General features: G+C 43.3%; 1 protein-coding gene across 1 annotated transcript in view; it reads right to left on the bottom strand.

The window, feature by feature from the left end:
• Nucleotides 1-19332, bottom strand: part of TMEM201 (transmembrane protein 201) — a 167975-nt gene that overhangs the window by 116459 nt on the left and 32184 nt on the right. Inside the window, exons 4-5 of the mRNA XM_069241163.1 lie at nt 17924-18100; nt 14890-15260 (exon numbers count right to left, since the gene is read on the bottom strand). Of these exons, the coding sequence (XP_069097264.1) occupies nt 14890-15260; nt 17924-18100 (548 nt within the window). The remainder of the gene's footprint in view (nt 1-14889; nt 15261-17923; nt 18101-19332) is intronic.

Raw genomic sequence — 19332 nt, 5'->3', positions numbered from 1 at the left:
AGGTACCATCTATTAATCCCTTGGCCAAGAGAGCTTGAACTTTTTCGCAGAGTATGGCCAAGTGGTCCTCAGGAAGGTATTGCGGTAGGGGTGGCATACCCAGTGGGTGGTACAGAAAGGGTAAGTAAAGGCCACACGCTACGATCTGGAGCACCCACTGGTCTGATGTAATGCTGCTCCATCCGGAAGATGAAAGGTGACCCAACCTCCTACTGGGTGACCACTTGCCGCCAAGGGCAAACCAGCAGCAATTTTGCAGCAGTACCTTCTGAATCCAATAGGATAATCAGATCAGAGTACCGCTTCAAGGGTCTAAGCTCGTGGTGCCAGTAAAAGCAGTGGCCATTGCCTGGCACCATGCTCGAGGCCAGGTCTCCACTCAGTAATTCGGTAATGCAGTGTCAGGGAAGGGCCCAATGATGAGCCTCTGACAGCATTCCACTTGAATCCTTGGGGCCCGGAGGCACTCCGTAGGTATCTGGTGGGCTAATAAAGATGACAGCTGTAGCCTCCTTTAAATGACGTATTGCCTCTGCCGTGGATGTCTGCTGAGGAGGAACGAGGTCGAGCGGAAGCGCATGTGAAGATCACTCTGTGGAACCGCAAAGGCCTAGAAGTACTCTGGGAGTCGCATGACTCAGAGCAATGGGAGCGGCAGGACAATGGAGAACCATGTTGATGTGAAGAGGTCTCTGGATCAATCCAGGAAGTGCAAGTGCGTCTTTGGGTCCACTTCCGTGACTTTCTTTGGAGCCTGGCAACAGCAAGTTTAGCGGTATGGCCCAAATCCTCTTACGGTTCATTTTTGAACTACACAAAGAAGACTGTGCTGCACGTGGCACTGAGGACCCACAAGAAGGGGGTGGCGGTGTGTGTCTGTGTCCGACACAGATATCAGTTGTTGATCCCTTGTAGTTTATGGCCCATTACTGCACACTGCAAGAATTTTTGTGTAAAAAATCATTTTTCCTGAGTGGAAGTTCAGTCAAGAGACGCAACTGCTAGCTCTGGTTAGCATCAGTGGGGGGGGGATGAAAGAAAGGTACCGGCATTAGCATGCGAATGTGGTGATCTTACAGTGGCCCCTCCGTCACATCTCCAAATGGTGGACAACATGAGGAGGCTGCTGTCGACTCACAGGGGTAAATTGCTTTTAAGTGTCCAGATCTCCAGTCTGGTTTCTGGGTGGAACTCACAAAGTGAGTTATTTGCTGTTAGAACTCTATCACAAACAAAGTGATCATTCTATTTTTGAAAGAGCCCTAAAGTCCTTTAACATTTTTAAGAAGGACGTGAGAAATGTGGTCAATTATTTCCCCTGGCACTAGTCAGAATGATAAAGGAGAGCTGTGGAACTTATGTATATACATTTTCATGGACATCTCTTTATATTACTATACTCTAAAAAAAATATATATATATATATATATATATATATATATATATATATATATATATATATATATATATATATATATATATATATATCTCCATCCATATTCCCCCCCCCCCCCCCCCCACGTCCGTTTAAAAACCCTTTTGGGGGAAGGGGGGTGCACTGTCTAGTAGTAGGTTTTCGTGCTTGTTTAATTACTTCTATACATTCTGATGGAAGATTTAAATAACTAAATTCTATGACTTCAGGAGCCAAATCGCTAGATTGAGAGCATTGGGGTTTGGATGCCCGATTTGACCTTTGTTTTGTGTTAACAAATATGGTCTGTTTGGGAGTTTGGAGTGGGTACTACAGATAGATCTAATAGTGTGGTGTACTAGGCTGGTGTGCCCATGTTGGTGCTATGAGTCATGTTGAGTGACGTTTGACGTAATTTGTTGACTAGAAATGGAAGGAGTGGGAGAAGGGGAAAATGTTAGTCAAATATCCCTGACCAATTGATCCACAGAGCATTGCCCTTGGATAGGGGATGTGGGTGTCTGGATGCAAAGTTTTGGCATTTTGCGTTTTCGCTTGTTGCGAATGGATCTATGTCTGGTGTTCCTCACCTTTGAAAGTACTTTTGAAGTACTTGGGAGTGAATCTCCCATTTGTGTGTTTGTTGGTGATTTCTGCTGAAGAGATCTGCCAACTGACTGTCTATTCCTGGAATGTATTGTGCTAGTAGATTAATTTGATTGTGAATTGCCCATTTCCAAATTGTTTGGGCTAGAAGGGACAGCTGAGATGAATTTGTTCATCCGTGTTTGTTGAGATAATACATGGTTGTCATGTTGTCTGTTTTTTTTAGAACATTCTTCTGGTTGAGAAGAGGTTGAAATGCTTTTAGGGCAAGGAACACAGCTAATAATTCTAAGTGTTTATGTGTAGCTGTTTCTGTTTGACATGCTGATGACCTTGAATGGTTTGATTGTTTAGGTGAGCTCCCCAACCGATCATTGACGCATCTGTTGTAATTATTGTCTGAGGAACGGGGTCTTGAAACAACCACCCCTTCATTAAATTGCTGTGATTCCACCATAGAAGGGACATATGTGTTTGGCGGTCCATGAACACTAGATCTGGAAGTTGACAGTGTGCTTGTGACCATTGTTGTAAGGGCCTCTTGTGCAAGACGCCATAATTCCTAGAATCTTCATGACAAATCTTACAGTGTATTGTTGCTTTGGCTATATGAGTGGTATTACATTTTGGAAAGCTTTTATCCTTTGTATATTTGGATAAACTAGAGCTAGTTGAGTATTTAGGATAGCACCTAGATAAGGCTGTACTTGTGCTGGTTTAAGGTGTGACTTTTGGTAGTTCATAGAAAACCCTAGTGTGTGCAGAGTTTCTATCACATAACGAGTATGGTTTTGGCATTATGTAAGATTGCTTGATTTTATTAGCCAATCGTCTAGATATGGAAAGACATGGATGTGTTGTCTTCTTAAGTATGCCGCTACTACTGCTAGACACTTTATGAACACTCTTGGAGCTGTTATGTCAAATGGCAACACTTTGAACTGGTAGTGTTTTCCTGCTATGACAAACCTGAGGTATTTTCTGTGAACTGGGTGGATGGGTATGTGGAAATACGCATCTTTGAGGTCTAGAGCAGTCTTAAAATCTTGTTTTTGCAGTAGTGGAACAACATCTTGCAGAGTTACCATGCGAAAATGCTCTGACAAGATGTATAGATTGAGGGGCCTGAGGTCTAATATGGGCCTGAGTGTGCCATCTTTTTGGGAATTAGGAAGTATAGCGAGTATAGTCCTGTTCCTTGTTGGGAATGTGGAACTAATTCTATTGCTTGTTTGAACAGTAGAGATATACCTCTTGTTGTAACAGAACTGTATGTTTGGGGGACAACTTGTGATATCTTGGTGGAATGTTTGGAGGGGTGGTTATCAATTCTAGGCAATAGCCATTGCGGATAATTGATAATACTCAGTTGTCTGTGGTGAAATTTTTGCCAATGAGAGTGGAACTGCTGTAGTCTTCCCCCCCACAGGAGATGTGTGGAGTGGAAGGAAGTCAGTTTCGGTTGTGTTGTTGTTTGTTTAGAGGTTTGGAATTTACCTCGATTTCTAAAGTATTGACCTCTATATGATCCTCTAAACCCACCTCGTTGATACTGGGTTTGTTGTGGTTGCTTTGTTTGGGAGGTGGAAGCCTCTGAGGATTGTAGTTTAAAACCTCCTTGAAGCTGTGGGCTGCGAAATGAACCTCTATTTGGGGTGGTGTACAAAGCGCCCATTGCTTTCACTGTATGTGTGTCCTTTCTCAGTTTTTCAATAGTGGTGTCCACTTCTGGGCCAAAGAGGTGCTTTTTATCAAAAGGCATGTTAAGTACAGCCTATTGAATTTCTGGTTTAAAACCAGAGGAGCGCAGCCATGCATGTCTACTGATTGTGATGGCAAAGTTTACGCTCCTTGCAGCTGTATCAGCAGCATCGAGGGCAGATCTTATTTGATTATTACTAATCGCTTGCCCCTCTTCTACTACTTGCTGTTCGCTTTTCTGGTAGATGCTGTATAATATCCTGCATGTCATCCCAATGGGCCCTATCATAGCAGGCTAGAAGTGCCTGAGAATTTGCAATTCTCCACTGATTTGCTGCCTTTTTTTTTTCCTGCTGTGTCAAATTTTCTGCTCTCCTTATCAGGAGGAGGTGCATCTCCTGAAGACTGGCTATTTGCCCTCTTTCTTGCTGCACTGACTACCACTGAATCTGGAGGGACCTGGTGAGTAATGTCATCTGGGTCAGAGGGTGCAGGCATACACTTTTTATCGATTCTAGGTGTGATAATCCTAGATTTTACAGGCTCGCTAACAATCTGGTCTGCATGTTTTACCATGCCTGGTAACATTGGGAGACACTGGTACTTGGAATGTGTAGAAAATAGTGCATTAAATAAGAAATGTTCTTCCAATGGCTCTGAATGCATGGTTACCCCATGATAAGCTGCTGCCCTAGATATGACCTGGTTGTATGCAGTGGTATCTTCTGGTTAAGATAGTTTCGATGGGTAAGTATCTGGGTCATTAGTTGGGATGGGATCAGGGTCATGAAGATCCCATGGGTCTGCAGTATCTCCCTGTGGATATAATGAATGTGCTGGAGAAGGCATTGGTGGTGGGCTGGTGTGAGGTGAGACAGATAATTGTGGAGAATGAGGAGGAGAAGTATGAAGAGGTATTGGCTTCCCCTTTTGTTTTTGCACCTTTGCTGGTGGCTATACAGAGTCCAGTTCCTGTTGGAAAGCTAGCTTTATTTTATTTTTAAACGAGGTGCAGTGACAATACTTCCCGTCTCTTTATGGATGTGTATTCTGGATTGTCTCTCATCCATAATTTGTCAAATGGGCTCAATGTCAGGCTCTTCCTCAGAAGTTTTATGGGTTTCTCGATTTTTTTTTTAAAGTCTCTGTTCCTCTGTATATGTTTTTTTTTCGGTCCTGAAAAGGTAGTGGAAGGTCTCAGCTCCAAAGCCGACTACCGAATTTTCGACTCTGGAGAATGGGATTTTTTTTTTACTGGAGTCGGAAATGGAGCCTTTCACAGATTTACTCGACTCCGAAGTAGACGGAGGACTGGCCTTTTTTCGGCGCCGAACCCGAAGGACAGTCGCGACAGTCTTTTTTCGGGCCGAACCATGGCCTTCCGGCAGTGGTGTACCCAAGGCCTTTAAATGTCTTTTGTGCAGGGGTTTAGGGGCAGACGTACTCACATACTATCCAGCTGTGATGGGTCTGTCGTCCTCCGATTCCTGTTTGGAGTCTGTGTCTCCGATGGAGATTGCTGTCTGTGCCTGCTCTTCTTCAGCGAGATGTTCACTGCGTTTTTGATGCCATTTCGAGTCTCCTAGCTCTGCGATCTGAGAGTCTTTTTTGAACAAATGATCAACAGGCCTCACAATTTTCCTCCCGATGGTCTGGAGAAAGGCACATATTGCAAACCAAGTGCTGGTCTGTATTCGGGTACTTCGCGTGGCACCGAGGGCAGAATCCGAATGGAGTCCGATCCATCAGGCTTTCCACATGGTAGGCCAGAATTGGGCGCACGCACCCAGAAGGGCGAAAAAGAAGGTTCCGACGGTACTACCGGTTCGATGCTAGATGGAAAACGCGATCTAAACAATACCGACGAATAAGAAGGTTTTCGAATCGAAATCTCAGAGTGAGAGGAAACACGTCCGAACCAGACGGCGAAAATAAAACAATCCAACAATGGAGTTGATGCCCATGCGCAATGGAACCGAGAGGAGGAGTAACTCGATCCTGTGACTCTGAAAAGACTTCTTCGAAGAAAAACAACTTGTAACACTCCGAGCCCAACACTAGATGTCGGAAGGGATATGCATAGCATGTGTATCTGCAGCTACACATGCCATTGTGTGTGTGTGTATGGAAAATGTCACTTACCCAGTGTACATCTGTTCGTGGCATTAGTCGCTGCAGATTCAAATGCTGTGCACATCCCGCCATCTGGTGTTGGGCTCGGAGTGTTACAAGTTGTTTTTCTTCGAAGAAGTCTTTTCGAGTCACGAGACCGAGGGACTCCTCCCATTTCGACTCCATTGCGCATGCGTGTCGACTCCATCTTAGATTGTTTCCCTGCAGAGGGTGAGGTAGGAGTTGTGTATGCTAGTAATAGTGTCCATGCAATGGAGTGAATGCGTCTGTACATAATGAAGTTTAAAGTAATATATTTACAAATGTACAAATGTTTAAGATCTACTTCTGAACGGCTACAGGCTCCCGGGGAGGCGGGTAGGCGCATGTGAATCTGCAGCGACTAATGCCACGAACAGATGTACACTGGGTAAGTGACATTTTCCGTTCGATGGCATGTGTAGCTGCAGATACACATGCTGTGCATAGACTAGTAAGCAGTTATCTCCCCAAAAGCGGTGGTTCAGCCTGTAGGAGTTGAAGTAGTTTGAAATAATGTTCTTAGTACAGCTTGACCTACTGTTGCCTGTTGTGCAGTTAACACATCTACACAGTAGTGCTTGGTAAATGTATGAGGCGTAGACCATGTTGCTGCCTTACATATTTCATTCATTGGAATATTTCCTAGAAAGGCCATGGTAGCACCTTCTTTCTGGTTGAGTGTGCCTTTGGTGTAATAGGCAATTCTCTTTCAGCTTTAAGCCGGTTTGAATGCACTTAACTATCCATCTAGCAATGCCTTGTTTTGAAATTGGATTTCCTGTATGAGGTTTTTGAAAGGCGATAAATAGTTGTTTTGTCTTTCGAATTAGTTTTGTTCTGTCAATGTAGTACATTAGTGCTCTTTTGATGTCTAATGTATGTAGTGCTCTTTCAGCTACAGAATCTGGCTGTGGAAAGAACACTGGTAATTCTACCGTTTGATTCAAGTGGAACGGTGAGATTACTTTTGGTAAAAATTTAGGATTGGTCCGTAGAACAACTTTATTTTTGTGTATTTGAATAAATGGTTCTTGAATGGTAAATACTTGAATTTCACTCACTCTTCTTAGAGATGTGATGGCAATAAAAAATGCAACTTTCCACGTTAAGTATTGCATTTCACAAGAGTGCATGGGCTCAAAAGGTGTACCCATGAGTCGTGTGAAGACAATGTTGAGGTTCCATGAAGGAACTGGTGGTGTTCTTGGTGGTATAATTCTCTTTAGGCCTTCCATAAACGCTTTTATGACTGGTATCCTAAATAATGAAGTTGAGTGCGTAATTTGCAGGTAAGCTGAAATTGCTGTAAGATGTATTTTAATGGAAGAGAAAGCTAGTTTAGATTTCTGCAAATGTAGTAAGTATCCTACTATCTCTTTTGCAGATGCGTGTAAAGGTTGAATTTGATTATTATGGCAGTAATAAATAAATCTTTTCCATTTATTTGCATAACAGTGTCTAGTGGTAGGTTTTCTAGCCTGTTTTATGACCTCCATACATTCCTGTGTGAGGTCTAAGTGCCCGAATTCTAGGATTTCAGGAGCCAAATTGCTAGATTCAGCGATGCTGGATTTGGATGTCTGATCTGTTGTTTGTGTTGTGTTAACAGATCTGGTCTGTTTGGCAGTTTGATATGAGGTACTACTGAAAGGTCTAGTAGTGTTGTGTACCAAGGTTGCCTTGCCCATGTTGGTGCTATTAGTATGAGTTTGAGTTTGTTTTGACTCAACTTGTTTACTAGATATGGAAGAAGTGGGAGAGGGGGAAAAGCATACGCAAATATCCCTGACCAGTTCATCCATAGTGCATTGCCCTGAGACTGATGTTGTGGGTACCTGGATGCGAAGTTTTGGCATTTTGAGTTTTCTTTTGTTGCAAATAGATCTATTTGTGGCGTTCCCCACATTCTGAAGTAAGTGTTCAGTATTTGGGGGTGAATTTCCCATTCGTGGATCTGTTGGTGATCCCGAGAGAGATTGTCTGCTAACTGATTCTGAATCCCTGGAATAAATTGTGCTATTAGGCGAATGTGGTTGTGAATCGCCCAATGCCATATTTTTTGTGTTAGGAGACACAACTGTGTCGAGTGTGTTCCTCCCTGTTTGTTTAGGTAATACATTGTTGTCATGTTGTCTGTTTTGACAAGAGTGTATTTGTGGGTTATTATGGGTTGAAATGCTTTCAGAGCTAGAAACACCGCTAACAGTTCTAAGTGGTTTATATGAAACTGTTTTTGCTGAATGTCCCATTGTCCTTGGATGCTGTGCTGATTGAGGTGTGCTCCCCACCCTGTCATGGATGCATCTGTCGTTATTACGTATTGTGGCACTGGGTCTTGAAAAGGCCGCCCTTGGTTTAAATTTATACTGTTCCACCATTGAAGCGAGATGTAGGTTTGGCGGTCTATCAACACCAGATCTCGAAGTTGACCCTGTGCCTGTGACCACTGTGATGCTAGGCACTGTTGTAAGGGCCGCATGTGCAACCTTGCGTTTGGGACAATGGCTATGCATGAGGACATCATGCCTAGGAGTTTCATTACTAAATTGACCTGTATCTTTTGGTTTGGATACATGGCTTGTATTACATTGTGGAATGTTTGGACTCTTTGTGGACTTGGAGTGGCAATTCCTTTTACTGTGTTGATTGTTACTCCTAGGTATTGCTGTGTTTGACACGGCAGAAGGTGTGACTTTGAGTAATTGATTGAGAAACCTAGTTTGTGTAGGGTTTCTATGACGTAATTTGTGTGTTGTGAACACTGTATTTGCGTGTTGGTTTTGATTAACCAATCGTCTAGGTACGGAAACACATGTATTTGCTGCCTTCTGATATGTGCAGCTACTACTGCTAGACATTTTGTAAAAACTCTTGGCGCAGTTGTTATTCCGAATGGCAACACTTTGAATTGGTAATGTATCCCTTGGAATACAAACCTTAGGTACTTTCTGTGTGAAGGATGTATTGGTATATGGAAATATGCATCCTTTAGATCCAGTGTTGTCATGTAGTCTTGTTGTTTGAGCAGTGGGATTACTTCTTGTAATGTAACCATGTGAAAGTGGTCTGATTTGATGTATGTATTTAATATTCTGAGATCTAGTATAGGTCTTAGAGTTTTGTCTTTTTTGGGTATCAGAAAGTACAGTAAGTAAACTCCTGTGTTTAGTTCTTTTTTTGGTACTAATTCTATTGCCTCTTTTTGGAGCAAAGCTTGAACTTCTGATCCTAGAAGATTTATATGTTGTTTCGACATACTGTGTGTTTTCGGTGGGACTGTTGGAGGGAATTCGCGAAATTCTATGCAATAACCATGCTGGATAATTGCTATTACCCAAGTATCTGTTGTTATCTCCTCCCAATATTTGTAAAATTGGCTTAATCTTCCCCCCACAGGTGTTATGTGATGGGGATGTGTGACTTGTGAGTCACTGCTTATTTTGAGGACTTTTGGGGCTTTGGAATTTTCCACTACTTCTTTGGAATTGTCCCCCTCTATATTGCCCCCGAAAACTTCCCCGCTGATATTGGCTTTGGTAAGTGGGCCTTGTTTGTGATGTTGTGGTTTCTGTAGGTTGTCCTCGAAACCCTCCCCTAAAAGGTGTTTTGCGAAATGTGCCTCTGCTCTGCGGGGAGTAGAGTGCGCCCATGGCTTTTGCCGTATCAGTGTCTTTCTTGAGTTTCTCAATAGCAGTGTCGACTTCCGGCCCAAACAACTGCTGTTCATTAAATGGCATATTTAGCACGGCTTGTTGAATTTCCGGCTTGAAACCTGACGTGCGGAGCCATGCGTGCCTTCTTATTGTTATTGCAGTATTTACTGTCCTTGCAGCCGTATCTGCTGCATCCATTGAAGACCGTATCTGATTATTAGAGATAATTTGTCCTTCTTCCACCACTTGTTGTGCTCTTTTTTGGAACTCCTTGGGTAAGTGTTCTATCAAATGTTGCATCTCATCCCAGTGAGCTCTGTCATATCTTGCCAAAAGTGCTTGTGAATTGGCAATGCGCCATTGGTTTGCTGCTTGTGCTGCAACCCTTTTGCCCGCAGTATCAAATTTGCGACTCTCTTTGTCTGGAGGTGGTGCGTCCCCCGAGGTATGAGAGTTTGCTCTCTTACGAGCTGCCCCGACAACTACTGAGTCTGGAGTTAATTGCGTTGTAATATAAACAGGATCTGTTGGCGGTGGCTTGTACTTTTTCCTCCACCCTTGGAGTTATGGCTCGGCCTTTAACAGGATCCTGAAAGATTTGTTTTGAATGTTTTAGCATTCCTGGGAGCATAGGTAGTCTTTGGTATTGGCTATGAGTGGAGGTTAGCGTGTTAAACAAAAAGTCATCCTCAATTGGTTCGGAATGCATGGTGACGTTATGGAAAGCAGCTGCCCTTGCGATCACCTGTGTGTAAGATGTACTGTCCTCAGGAGGGGACGGCCTGGCAGGGTACGAGTCTGGGCTGTTGTCCGATACTGGAGCATCGTAAAGTTCCCATGCATCGGGATCATCTTGACTCATGGCAGTATGAGTCGGGGAGTGCATCAGTGGAGGAGTTGCTACTGGTGATGTGTGCACTGATGGTGGTGGAGAAGGTGGTGGAGTTGTTTTCTTTGCCACCTTTGCCTGTGGCTCCTTGTCCTTTTCTTGAAAGGCAAGTTTTCTTTTTATTTTAATTGGAGGAAGAGTGGTTATCTTCCCTGTGTCTTGATGAATGTGGAGCCTCCTTTGAGTATAGTCTGGCTCTACAGCTTGAAGTTCCTCTCCAAATCTATGTTTTTGCATTTGGGAGGCCAATCCTTGTTCCTCTGTATAGGAACCTGTTTTCGGCTCAGAGGCTGGATGTTTCGGAACTGAAACTTTTTCGGACGTCTTTTTAGGCTCCGAAGAAACCTTTGTAATTTTCGGCGTGGTGGTGTCTCAGTGCCGAATTTGTTCGGTGCGGCTGTCACGGTGCCGAAATTTCTCGGAGCCGATGTCTCGGGTCCGAGATTGCTGTGTGGCGGTATCTCGACCGGAGTCGGATGACTTCGACACCAGCGTGCCCTTTTTCGGTGCCTTGGCTCGGTCACCGCTTTTTTGGGTTAAGCCATGGCCTGTTGGCGGTGGCGTCCCCTGGGCTTTTGTTGACTTCTCGTGAGTCTTATGTTTCGACGTCTTACTCACGGTTTTCGGCGTTTCTTCGGCCTCGAGCTCTTCCGAGTCCGATTCGTGGATAGAGAAAGCTTCTTCTTCCTCCTCGAAACGCTCTTGTTCTGTCGGCATCAACGCCATCTGCAGTCTTCTGGCTCTTCGGTCTCTTAACGTCTTTCTGGACCGAAACGCTCGACAGGCCTCACAAGTATCTTCCTTGTGCTCTGGGGACAAGCACAAGTTACAGACCAGATGCTGATCCGTATACGGATACTTGTTATGGCATTTTGGACAGAAGCGGAATGGGGTCCGTTCCATCAGCCTTGAATTCACACGTGGCCGGGCCGACCAGGCCCCGACGGGGGATCGAAAAAACCCCGAAGGGCCACCGGAGCTCTTCTAAATTCGGTGTTGATCTGTTGTAACTAACCCGATACCGGAAGCAAACAATACCGACGTTTTTTCCGAGATTCTAACTAACTTTCCGACCCGAAACACGGAGCGAAAAGGAACACGTCCGAACCCAATGGCGGAAAAAAAACAATCTAAGATGGAGTCGACGCCCATGCGCAATGGAGTCAAAATGGGAGGAGTCCCTCGGTCTCGTGACTCGAAAAGACTTCTTCGAATTAAAACAACTTGTAACACTCCGAGTCCAACACCAGATGGCGGGATGTGCACAGCATGTGTATCTGCAGCTACACATGCCATCGAACATATATATATCTCACCACCAGTTCTCTTGCAGTTGCAGCTTGCGTCTTCAAAGCAAAGCGACGCACATACTTCAACTGACACGTTTCAACTGTAGCTCAAATAACTCTTGTGATTATTATGTTTCTGCTAGAAAAGGATCTGACTGTCTAGTGGCAATTTTGATGCCATAAAGTAGCGCAGAAGGTTTATATGCCTACTGAAAGGACCAAAACTGTATTATATGTGAATAGCTGAGTGGATTAGTAAAGCCAGCCATTACCTTCGCTGTAATACAAATGAAATGTATGTGCGGAGGAGGGGCTACGAAGAGATGAAGGGCACTTTTGCTAGGTGGTAGTGAGGGAATCCGAGGAGGAGGTCATGGGAGTGGGAGCATCAATAATGATTGTTGGACTGGGCGCTAAAGATTGACAATTGGTATCTGAAAAGGTGAAGTAATAGTGTGTCTTTTTTTGTGTGTCTTGAGAGAACATGCTGATTGAGGAAAGAAGCGAAGGTAACATGACCTCTACTGTTGCAGGTATCACACACACCCACCAGCAATTCTGTGACTGTCTACAAAAGGCTGGTGTTTTAGAGCGACAGTTTAGCCAGTAGCAGAGATGGCATCTTGTTGGATGACAGCTGCTCAAGCCCTAACTCGAGTTATAGAGGACAGCTCTGACGTGGGATCAGAGACTGAGACTGAGTCTGAGGGATATGGCAAAGGCGCAGACTCGGAGTGATTTTTCAGTCAGAGGAGACCCATTTGATAACTTCTCTTCCAGTGATTATGAGGGAGTGATGAGGACAGTCCTGCTGTCCCTTCGCAATCACAGTCTGTGCAGCGGGACAATAGTGGGTTAGCCCAACCCAGAGAGCAGGTGCATGTGGCAGCAAGCACAGAGTGTGCTCACATGGGAGCTCCACAATTTAGTGCAGACCCAAATTCCACCGCCCAAATCGTATTGTGGAGACATCAACATTATCCATCACAAAACAAACTGGTTTTGTAAGGCAGACACCTGCATTTTTGGTCCTGGACTCAGAAGCCATATAGGGAAAACATACCAAACCCAGACATTTCTGGAAAATAGACATCCCAGGGAGTCCACAGAAGTGTGACTTGTGTGGATTCCCCACAGTTTTCTTACCCAGAATACACTGCAAAGCTGAAATGTTGAATAAAAACTATTTTTTCTTGCATTTCTGTAACACAAACAGGAATATGCTGGGATCCGCAAAATTCCTACCACCCAGTGTTTCCCCACCTGTCCTGATAAAAACGCTACCCCACTTGAGTGCCTGTACCTAGTGCCTGCGTCAGGAATGGTTCACCCCATGGTAAACAGCTGACCTCAAGTAAGGACCAGCATTGACCGTTGTGTGATCTATTCCTGTCACGGGCACTAGGCCTACCCACACAAGTGAGGTGCCATTTTTATCAGGAGGCTTGGGGGAACGCTGGGTGGAAGGAAATTTGTGGCTCTGCTCAGATTCCAGAACTTTCTATCACCGAAATGTGAGGAAAAAGTGTTTTCTTTTTGCCAATTATTGAGGTTTGCAAAGGATTCTGGGTTACAGATCCTGGTGAGAGCCCAACAAGTCACCCCATCTTGGATTCCCCTAGGTGTCTAGTTTTAAAAAAATGCTCAGGTTTGGTAGGTTTCCTTAGGTGCCGGCTGAGCTAGAGGCCAAAATCCACAGCTAGGCACTTTCCAAAAAACATGTCAGTTTTCAATGTAAAAATGTGATGTGTCCAAGTCGCTGGCATTAGGCCTACCTACGCAAGTGAGGTACCATTTTTATCTTAGACTTGGGGGAACACAGAATAGCAGAACAAGTGTTATTGCCCCTTTTATTCCTTCCAAATGTAAGACAGTGTGTAAAAAAGACGTCTATTTGAGAAATGCCCTGTAACTCACATGCTATTATGGGCACCATGGAATTCAGAGATGTGCAATAACCACTGGTTCTCAACACCTTATCTTGTGCCCATTTTGGAAATATGAAGGTTTTCATGAAGCCTATTTTTCACTCTTAATATTTCAGCAAACGAATTGCTGTATACCCAGTATAGAATGAAAACCCATTGCAAGGTGCAGCTCATTTATTGGCTCTGGGTACCTAGGGTTCTTCATGAACCTAAAAGCCCTACATATCCCCGCAACCAGCAGAGTCCAGCAGATGTAACAGTGTATTGCTGTAAAAAAAAAAAAAAAAAAAAATTCGGACATCGCAGGAAAAGGTTAGAGTAAAACATGGAGAAAAATTGCAGATTTTTTCACCTCAATTTCAATATTTTTTTAATTCAGCTGTTATTGTCTGTAGGGAAACCTTGTAGGATCTACACAAATGACCCCTTGGTGAATTCAAAATGTTGTCTACTTTTCAGAAATGTTTAGTTTTCCGGGATCCAGCAATGGTTTCACACCCATTTCTGTCACTAACTGGAAGGAGGATGAAAGCACGAAAAAAAATAGTAAAAATGAGGTATGTCCCAGTAAAATGCCAAAAATATGTTGAAAAATGTGGTTTTCTGATTCACGTCTGTCTGTTACTGAAAGCTTGGAAGATGGCGATTTTAGCACTGCAAACCCTTTGTTAATGCCATTTTCAGGGGGAAAAAACCACAAGCCTTCTTCGGCAGCCCTTTTTCCCAATTTTTTTGTTTTTAGGAAAAAAAAAAAAAAAAAACTACATTTTCGCTGTATTTTGGCTAATTTCTTGGTCTCCTCCAGGGGAACCCACAAACTCTGGGTACCTTTAGAATCCCTAGGATGTTGGGGAAAAAAAAGATGCAAATTTAGCTTGGATAGCTTATGTGGACAAAAAGTTATGAAGGCCTAAGTGCGAACTACCCCAAATAGCAAAAAAAAGGGCTCAGCACGGGAGGGTGGGATGAGGGCAGGAGGCCCATCAGCTAAAAGGGGTTAAAGTGGGAAAACAATTTCCAACTGAAAAATAAATTCAAATTAGATAATTAGACATGCTTACATGCTAAGTACTGTAGTGTATTCTTGAGACAGTGTGACTCATGGATTTATTAACCGGATCAGATTCAATGCTTGATAGATATCAAAATGCTTTACAGATATCAAACACTGACAATCTTGGTAAAACAGCTCCTGCAGTCGCAGTCTCCACTTCAAATTACCAAAAGCAAACAATGAAAATATATGGCCACCCACCTTATCCGCCCAGCCAATCCCATGGCTAGAAGGCAGGTGAGGAGTCCGAAGCAAGCAACGCCAGGTTGATGGCTCTGTCCATAGCTCCAGGCATTGTTCAGATTTTCAACAGCAAGCTCAGGAACAAACTGAAGCACCGCCTGCCAGCTGGATGCGTTCTGTGATGAGTCATTGACAGGGATCTCTATTTTGGAGACATTGCCTGGTTGCACTGATGACGAGGAAGCTGCTGAACTGGAAGTCCATGATGAGAAAGGGTCAACTGAGCCACAGAATGCCAAAGTCACCAGAAATGCACAGGCCAGAAAGGACAGGATTCGCAAGACCACCACATGGGCAGGCGTTGTTCCAGGGCAAGAAGCACTAAAGCTCTGCAGAGATAATTATTGGTAGTGGGGGTGAGAAGAGAAAAGAAATACGACAGGATATCACTATAACCACTTTTATAAAAACAAAAAGCAGTGCAGTGTTTCCCTGTAAAAGGCCTTTACAATGGACCCTATAGAAAGGTCACTCGAATATTTTTAATAATCCATGCTTTTACCAGGCAATAATAGTCTGATTTCTACTCAAAATGACATTTCACATTGCATTGTACGCAAACATAGTACACATTCTATTTCCCGCAAGACAGCCTCTCCCTAGATTGACTCTACAAAGTTGGTAAGGCTGGGGGGGGGGGGGGGGGGGGGGGGGGGGGAGATGGTCACACAATTAATAAATGATGACTTGTCAAGTGAGATGGCTGCAGTAGGATCCAAGGTCTGGCTTCGTAGCCAATAGCATATCACATTCAGAGAATGGCCACAATTCTAATGGGAAAAAAACAACATTTCAAGTATGAGAAGGTAGAGTGCTACTGGCTACATAGCCTGGGCTGGTTGAAGGTGTCAGGCACAAGGCACCTTGGCAGCATTCCAGCCACCTGACAGGATCATCTCTGAAAAACAGGCTTATTATATCTCATGTCCGCAATACCTGTGGCAGGGTTGAAAATTAGTCACATACAACGACTGCCCTGACTGGCTGAGTCAGTTTTACCTGTGATTGAAAGTTTATTAGAACATTGGAATGTTGAGCGCTCCACTGAAGACAATGGAGTGGCTCTGGGCTTCTAATGGCTGGTAAAAGCCTGGAGCATCAGCATTCGAATGTTTGTGTTCACAGCAATAGCTGCGAACAAAGGCCTCACAGACCCCTAAGGGATTGCAACCTGGTCGGGCTCTGTGAGGCCTTTGTTATGCCAATTAGAACATTCCATCCCTAAAGGGCAAAACGTTCTAATAGACTTATAGCCCGCCATAGCTGGGCTATACTGGCAATTAAAGACCCACTACTCCCTGGTTAAAGGCCTGAGCTGATCACTGGAGCGGGCCTTCATGGTTGGTATAGTCAGCTATAGCGGGCTAATAAGCTATAGTACTGCTATATGCAGTCAACCACATGTCAGGATCAGATCCTAAAAACCAACAAAGTTGGAGCAGAACCAATGAAAAGGGTAATCATACCCTCAAGCATCCTCATCAATAGTACGAATTGTGAAACAATGACTGCATCGCGTAATGAAAAGTATGCAATATTTTTGACAATGTAAAACTGTATATAAGATATTTATCACCAAACTGTGCCTTTTAAGACAAAGCGTTGATAAATAATGCAAAAAAAGAAGTAGGGAACCATGGGTTGCCAACTTGTAGGTGGACTGCAGCTCCCTTATGTGGAGCACTTTGCAACAATACCAGCACTCTAAATCTGCTCATCTGAAATGTCTGTTTTTCTAGCAAGGTTTTTGAATGTAGGACTACCCCGGGGTAATCAGTGCCAAGCTAGAAAAGAGGCTTTTTGATCAGCTAGTATTATCCATTCCAAGCTGAAAAATGACAAAAGACTTAACATGCAGCCTTAGCTTTGTGTATTATTCAAGTCAAGCTAGAATTAATGAAAGCAGCTCCCGACATTAACGAGTTTCTCTCATATTAGAGATCAGAGGAGCATAGCTTTGTACAGATACAAGGGAGCACCCAGAAGGAAAACAATGTCCGTTCCGGCTCAGAGCACCGGATACAATTTGCACATTAAAAAATAAAGTAAAAGGCTTTTGTCATTTAAAATGTCATGAGTGCTGTAATATGCGAGGTCATAAGTAGAGCACTATAACTTGCAAATGTCCGTGTTTTTTCAGTTGTTAAACAAGTTAAACTCTTATTACCATACCCAATTATAATGCCACTTGAATGCTTGTTCCCCCCCCCCAATGAATCTCTGAATTTTTAGTTTTTTAAACATACGTGAAGATCTTATTAGAATGGCTAACTATAAATTCACTGTAAACCTTGTTTTTTCACTGAATTTCTGAGTTCCCTTTTTAACCTAAGTTAAGATCTTATGCCCATACCAGTCTATAACACATTAACTTTTGGGTCTGTGCGTAAACATACATTAGTGCTAATACAGTGGGATCTTGTGGGCCTAGCAACTTAAGTAGGTGGCTAAAAACAGAAGATCAATAACACAAACTGGGCTACTCAACCTGATTTTCAGAGGAAAAGATTATTTCATACAATACTTTGGGTCTCCACTAGGTTTCAGACTAGTTCAGAGTCAAAATATCCCCAGGTTGGGAGAATGTGGCATTGTGGTAACTGCTAAACACCTTTTGCAGGTGAAGAACTATGTAAAGGTGATCCATACAGGTCAATTTAATACATTTTATTTCTTACGCAGGCATCTACAAATCTAGCATGGACTTAGGAGTCCCCTGACCTGTGCTGGAATCCTATTTTGAAACTACAGTGATTTGCCTGCAAGACTGTTGACATTTCTGCATTTGCATGCAGTGGAAATGGTTCTCAAATCTTAACTATGCAATGCACGGCCACTGATGGGAATGCCAAGTGTGGTACTAAATAGGATGTCACAATATGGTTACTATACTATAATTAACTAGACCAGTGACCTTTAAATCAATTTCAAACGGGCCAAAAGCCCTCAAAACCACATTATTTTAGCTCATCTTGGAACTGTTTAGACATACTTTCACATAAGTCTTGTCTGCATCACGACGTTTCAGCTGATAGTTTAGCAGATGAGCCCGCAGCTGCCTGTTCTGATGCTTTATGTAATATTCCACAGCAGCCTGGCAAGGGCGGCACAGCTTGTATGTTTGCTCCAGGTGGTGTTTATATACTTCTATTTCTTCATCATAATGGTCCTGTCACAGAGGAAAGATAAAGCGTATGTTAGCCGGTTTTAAAATTAAAACCAAAAAGCAGAAGATTAAAGAGTATGTTGTGAGAAAAGGAAATGGTTAGGTAGAGCCAGAGTGCTCAGAATTTGTGTACAGCTGTAAAAGGCTTTAGAGATGATCAGCATTTTTCCCTTGCCACATCAAAGGATAAAATAGTGGTTAGTTCACGAGAAATGGAATCAGCATCTCAAAGATGCCTCCCTCGCAGAAACCCAAACAAATGGAAAAATACCTTCTTACCTGTAACAGTGGGTTACCAGTACCCCATATTCTACAAACATCACATGCTCAAGTAATACTTAACCTTCCAAGAACACTTGTTCAAACAAAAAGGTTATCTGTAGGATACGTTTTGCACCTTGAGGAATTTCCTGGGTTCCTAATTTTGCAGTGTGACATTTTCCTTGATTCACATGCTGTGCATTTATTTTGTAGCAGTATTTGTCTCCTTAGGGAAAATGGGCTTCCTTGTCGACTTGCAGGTCTACACAGCAATGTTTTGTGACGTTGTGTATGGACAACCACATAGCTGCCATAAAGAGATCACTGATAGACATTTGGGGGAAAGGTTAGGTTTGCTACCTTCTTTCATGTGGAGTAGGACCTTGGTTTCGCCTCTAGTGCCACTCTCACCTTCTTCTGAACTTTGTGCACTATCCATCATACAAAGGACCCCTTACACCCACATGTCTGGTGGTGCAAAAGAAAAAGAAAAAGAAAAAAAAGAAAAAGAAAGGAAAAGAACACGTTTTTCCCCTACTTCCATGCCTTGTTTTCTGGAGGTTGTACACGGCCACTCTCTGGGCATCTAGTGTGTGCAAAGCACTTTCAAATGATCTCTGGCTGCTGGTAAAATGCTGGTAGCTCTATAGTGAAATTTACACAAAATTCAGACAGCACTTTCCGAAGAAATTGTGGGTTTGGTTCTCATCATAACGCTGTCCTTGTGTATTTGCAAGTGTGGTTCCACCGGGGTGAGTACCTAGAGCTCACAAAGTCAATCCAGCGATGCGATGGTTACAAGGAAGGCTGTCCTTGGAGATTTAAAAAAAAAAAAAAAAAAAAAAAAAAAAAAAAACAACTTTCCGCCTTGTGCATGGTCTCAAATGGTCGTTTCATTAGCTGAGTGAACTCTATATTTAGGTTCCACATGGGTGCAGGTGCTACATTTGGGATTCTATCCTTTTTGCTCCTTT

Source organism: Pleurodeles waltl, chromosome 6 (genome assembly GCF_031143425.1).
Source record: "Pleurodeles waltl isolate 20211129_DDA chromosome 6, aPleWal1.hap1.20221129, whole genome shotgun sequence".
Taxonomy (NCBI): Eukaryota; Metazoa; Chordata; class Amphibia; order Caudata; family Salamandridae; genus Pleurodeles; species Pleurodeles waltl.
Note: the sequence above shows the minus strand (reverse complement) of the source record. Positions and strands in the feature narration are given on the sequence as shown.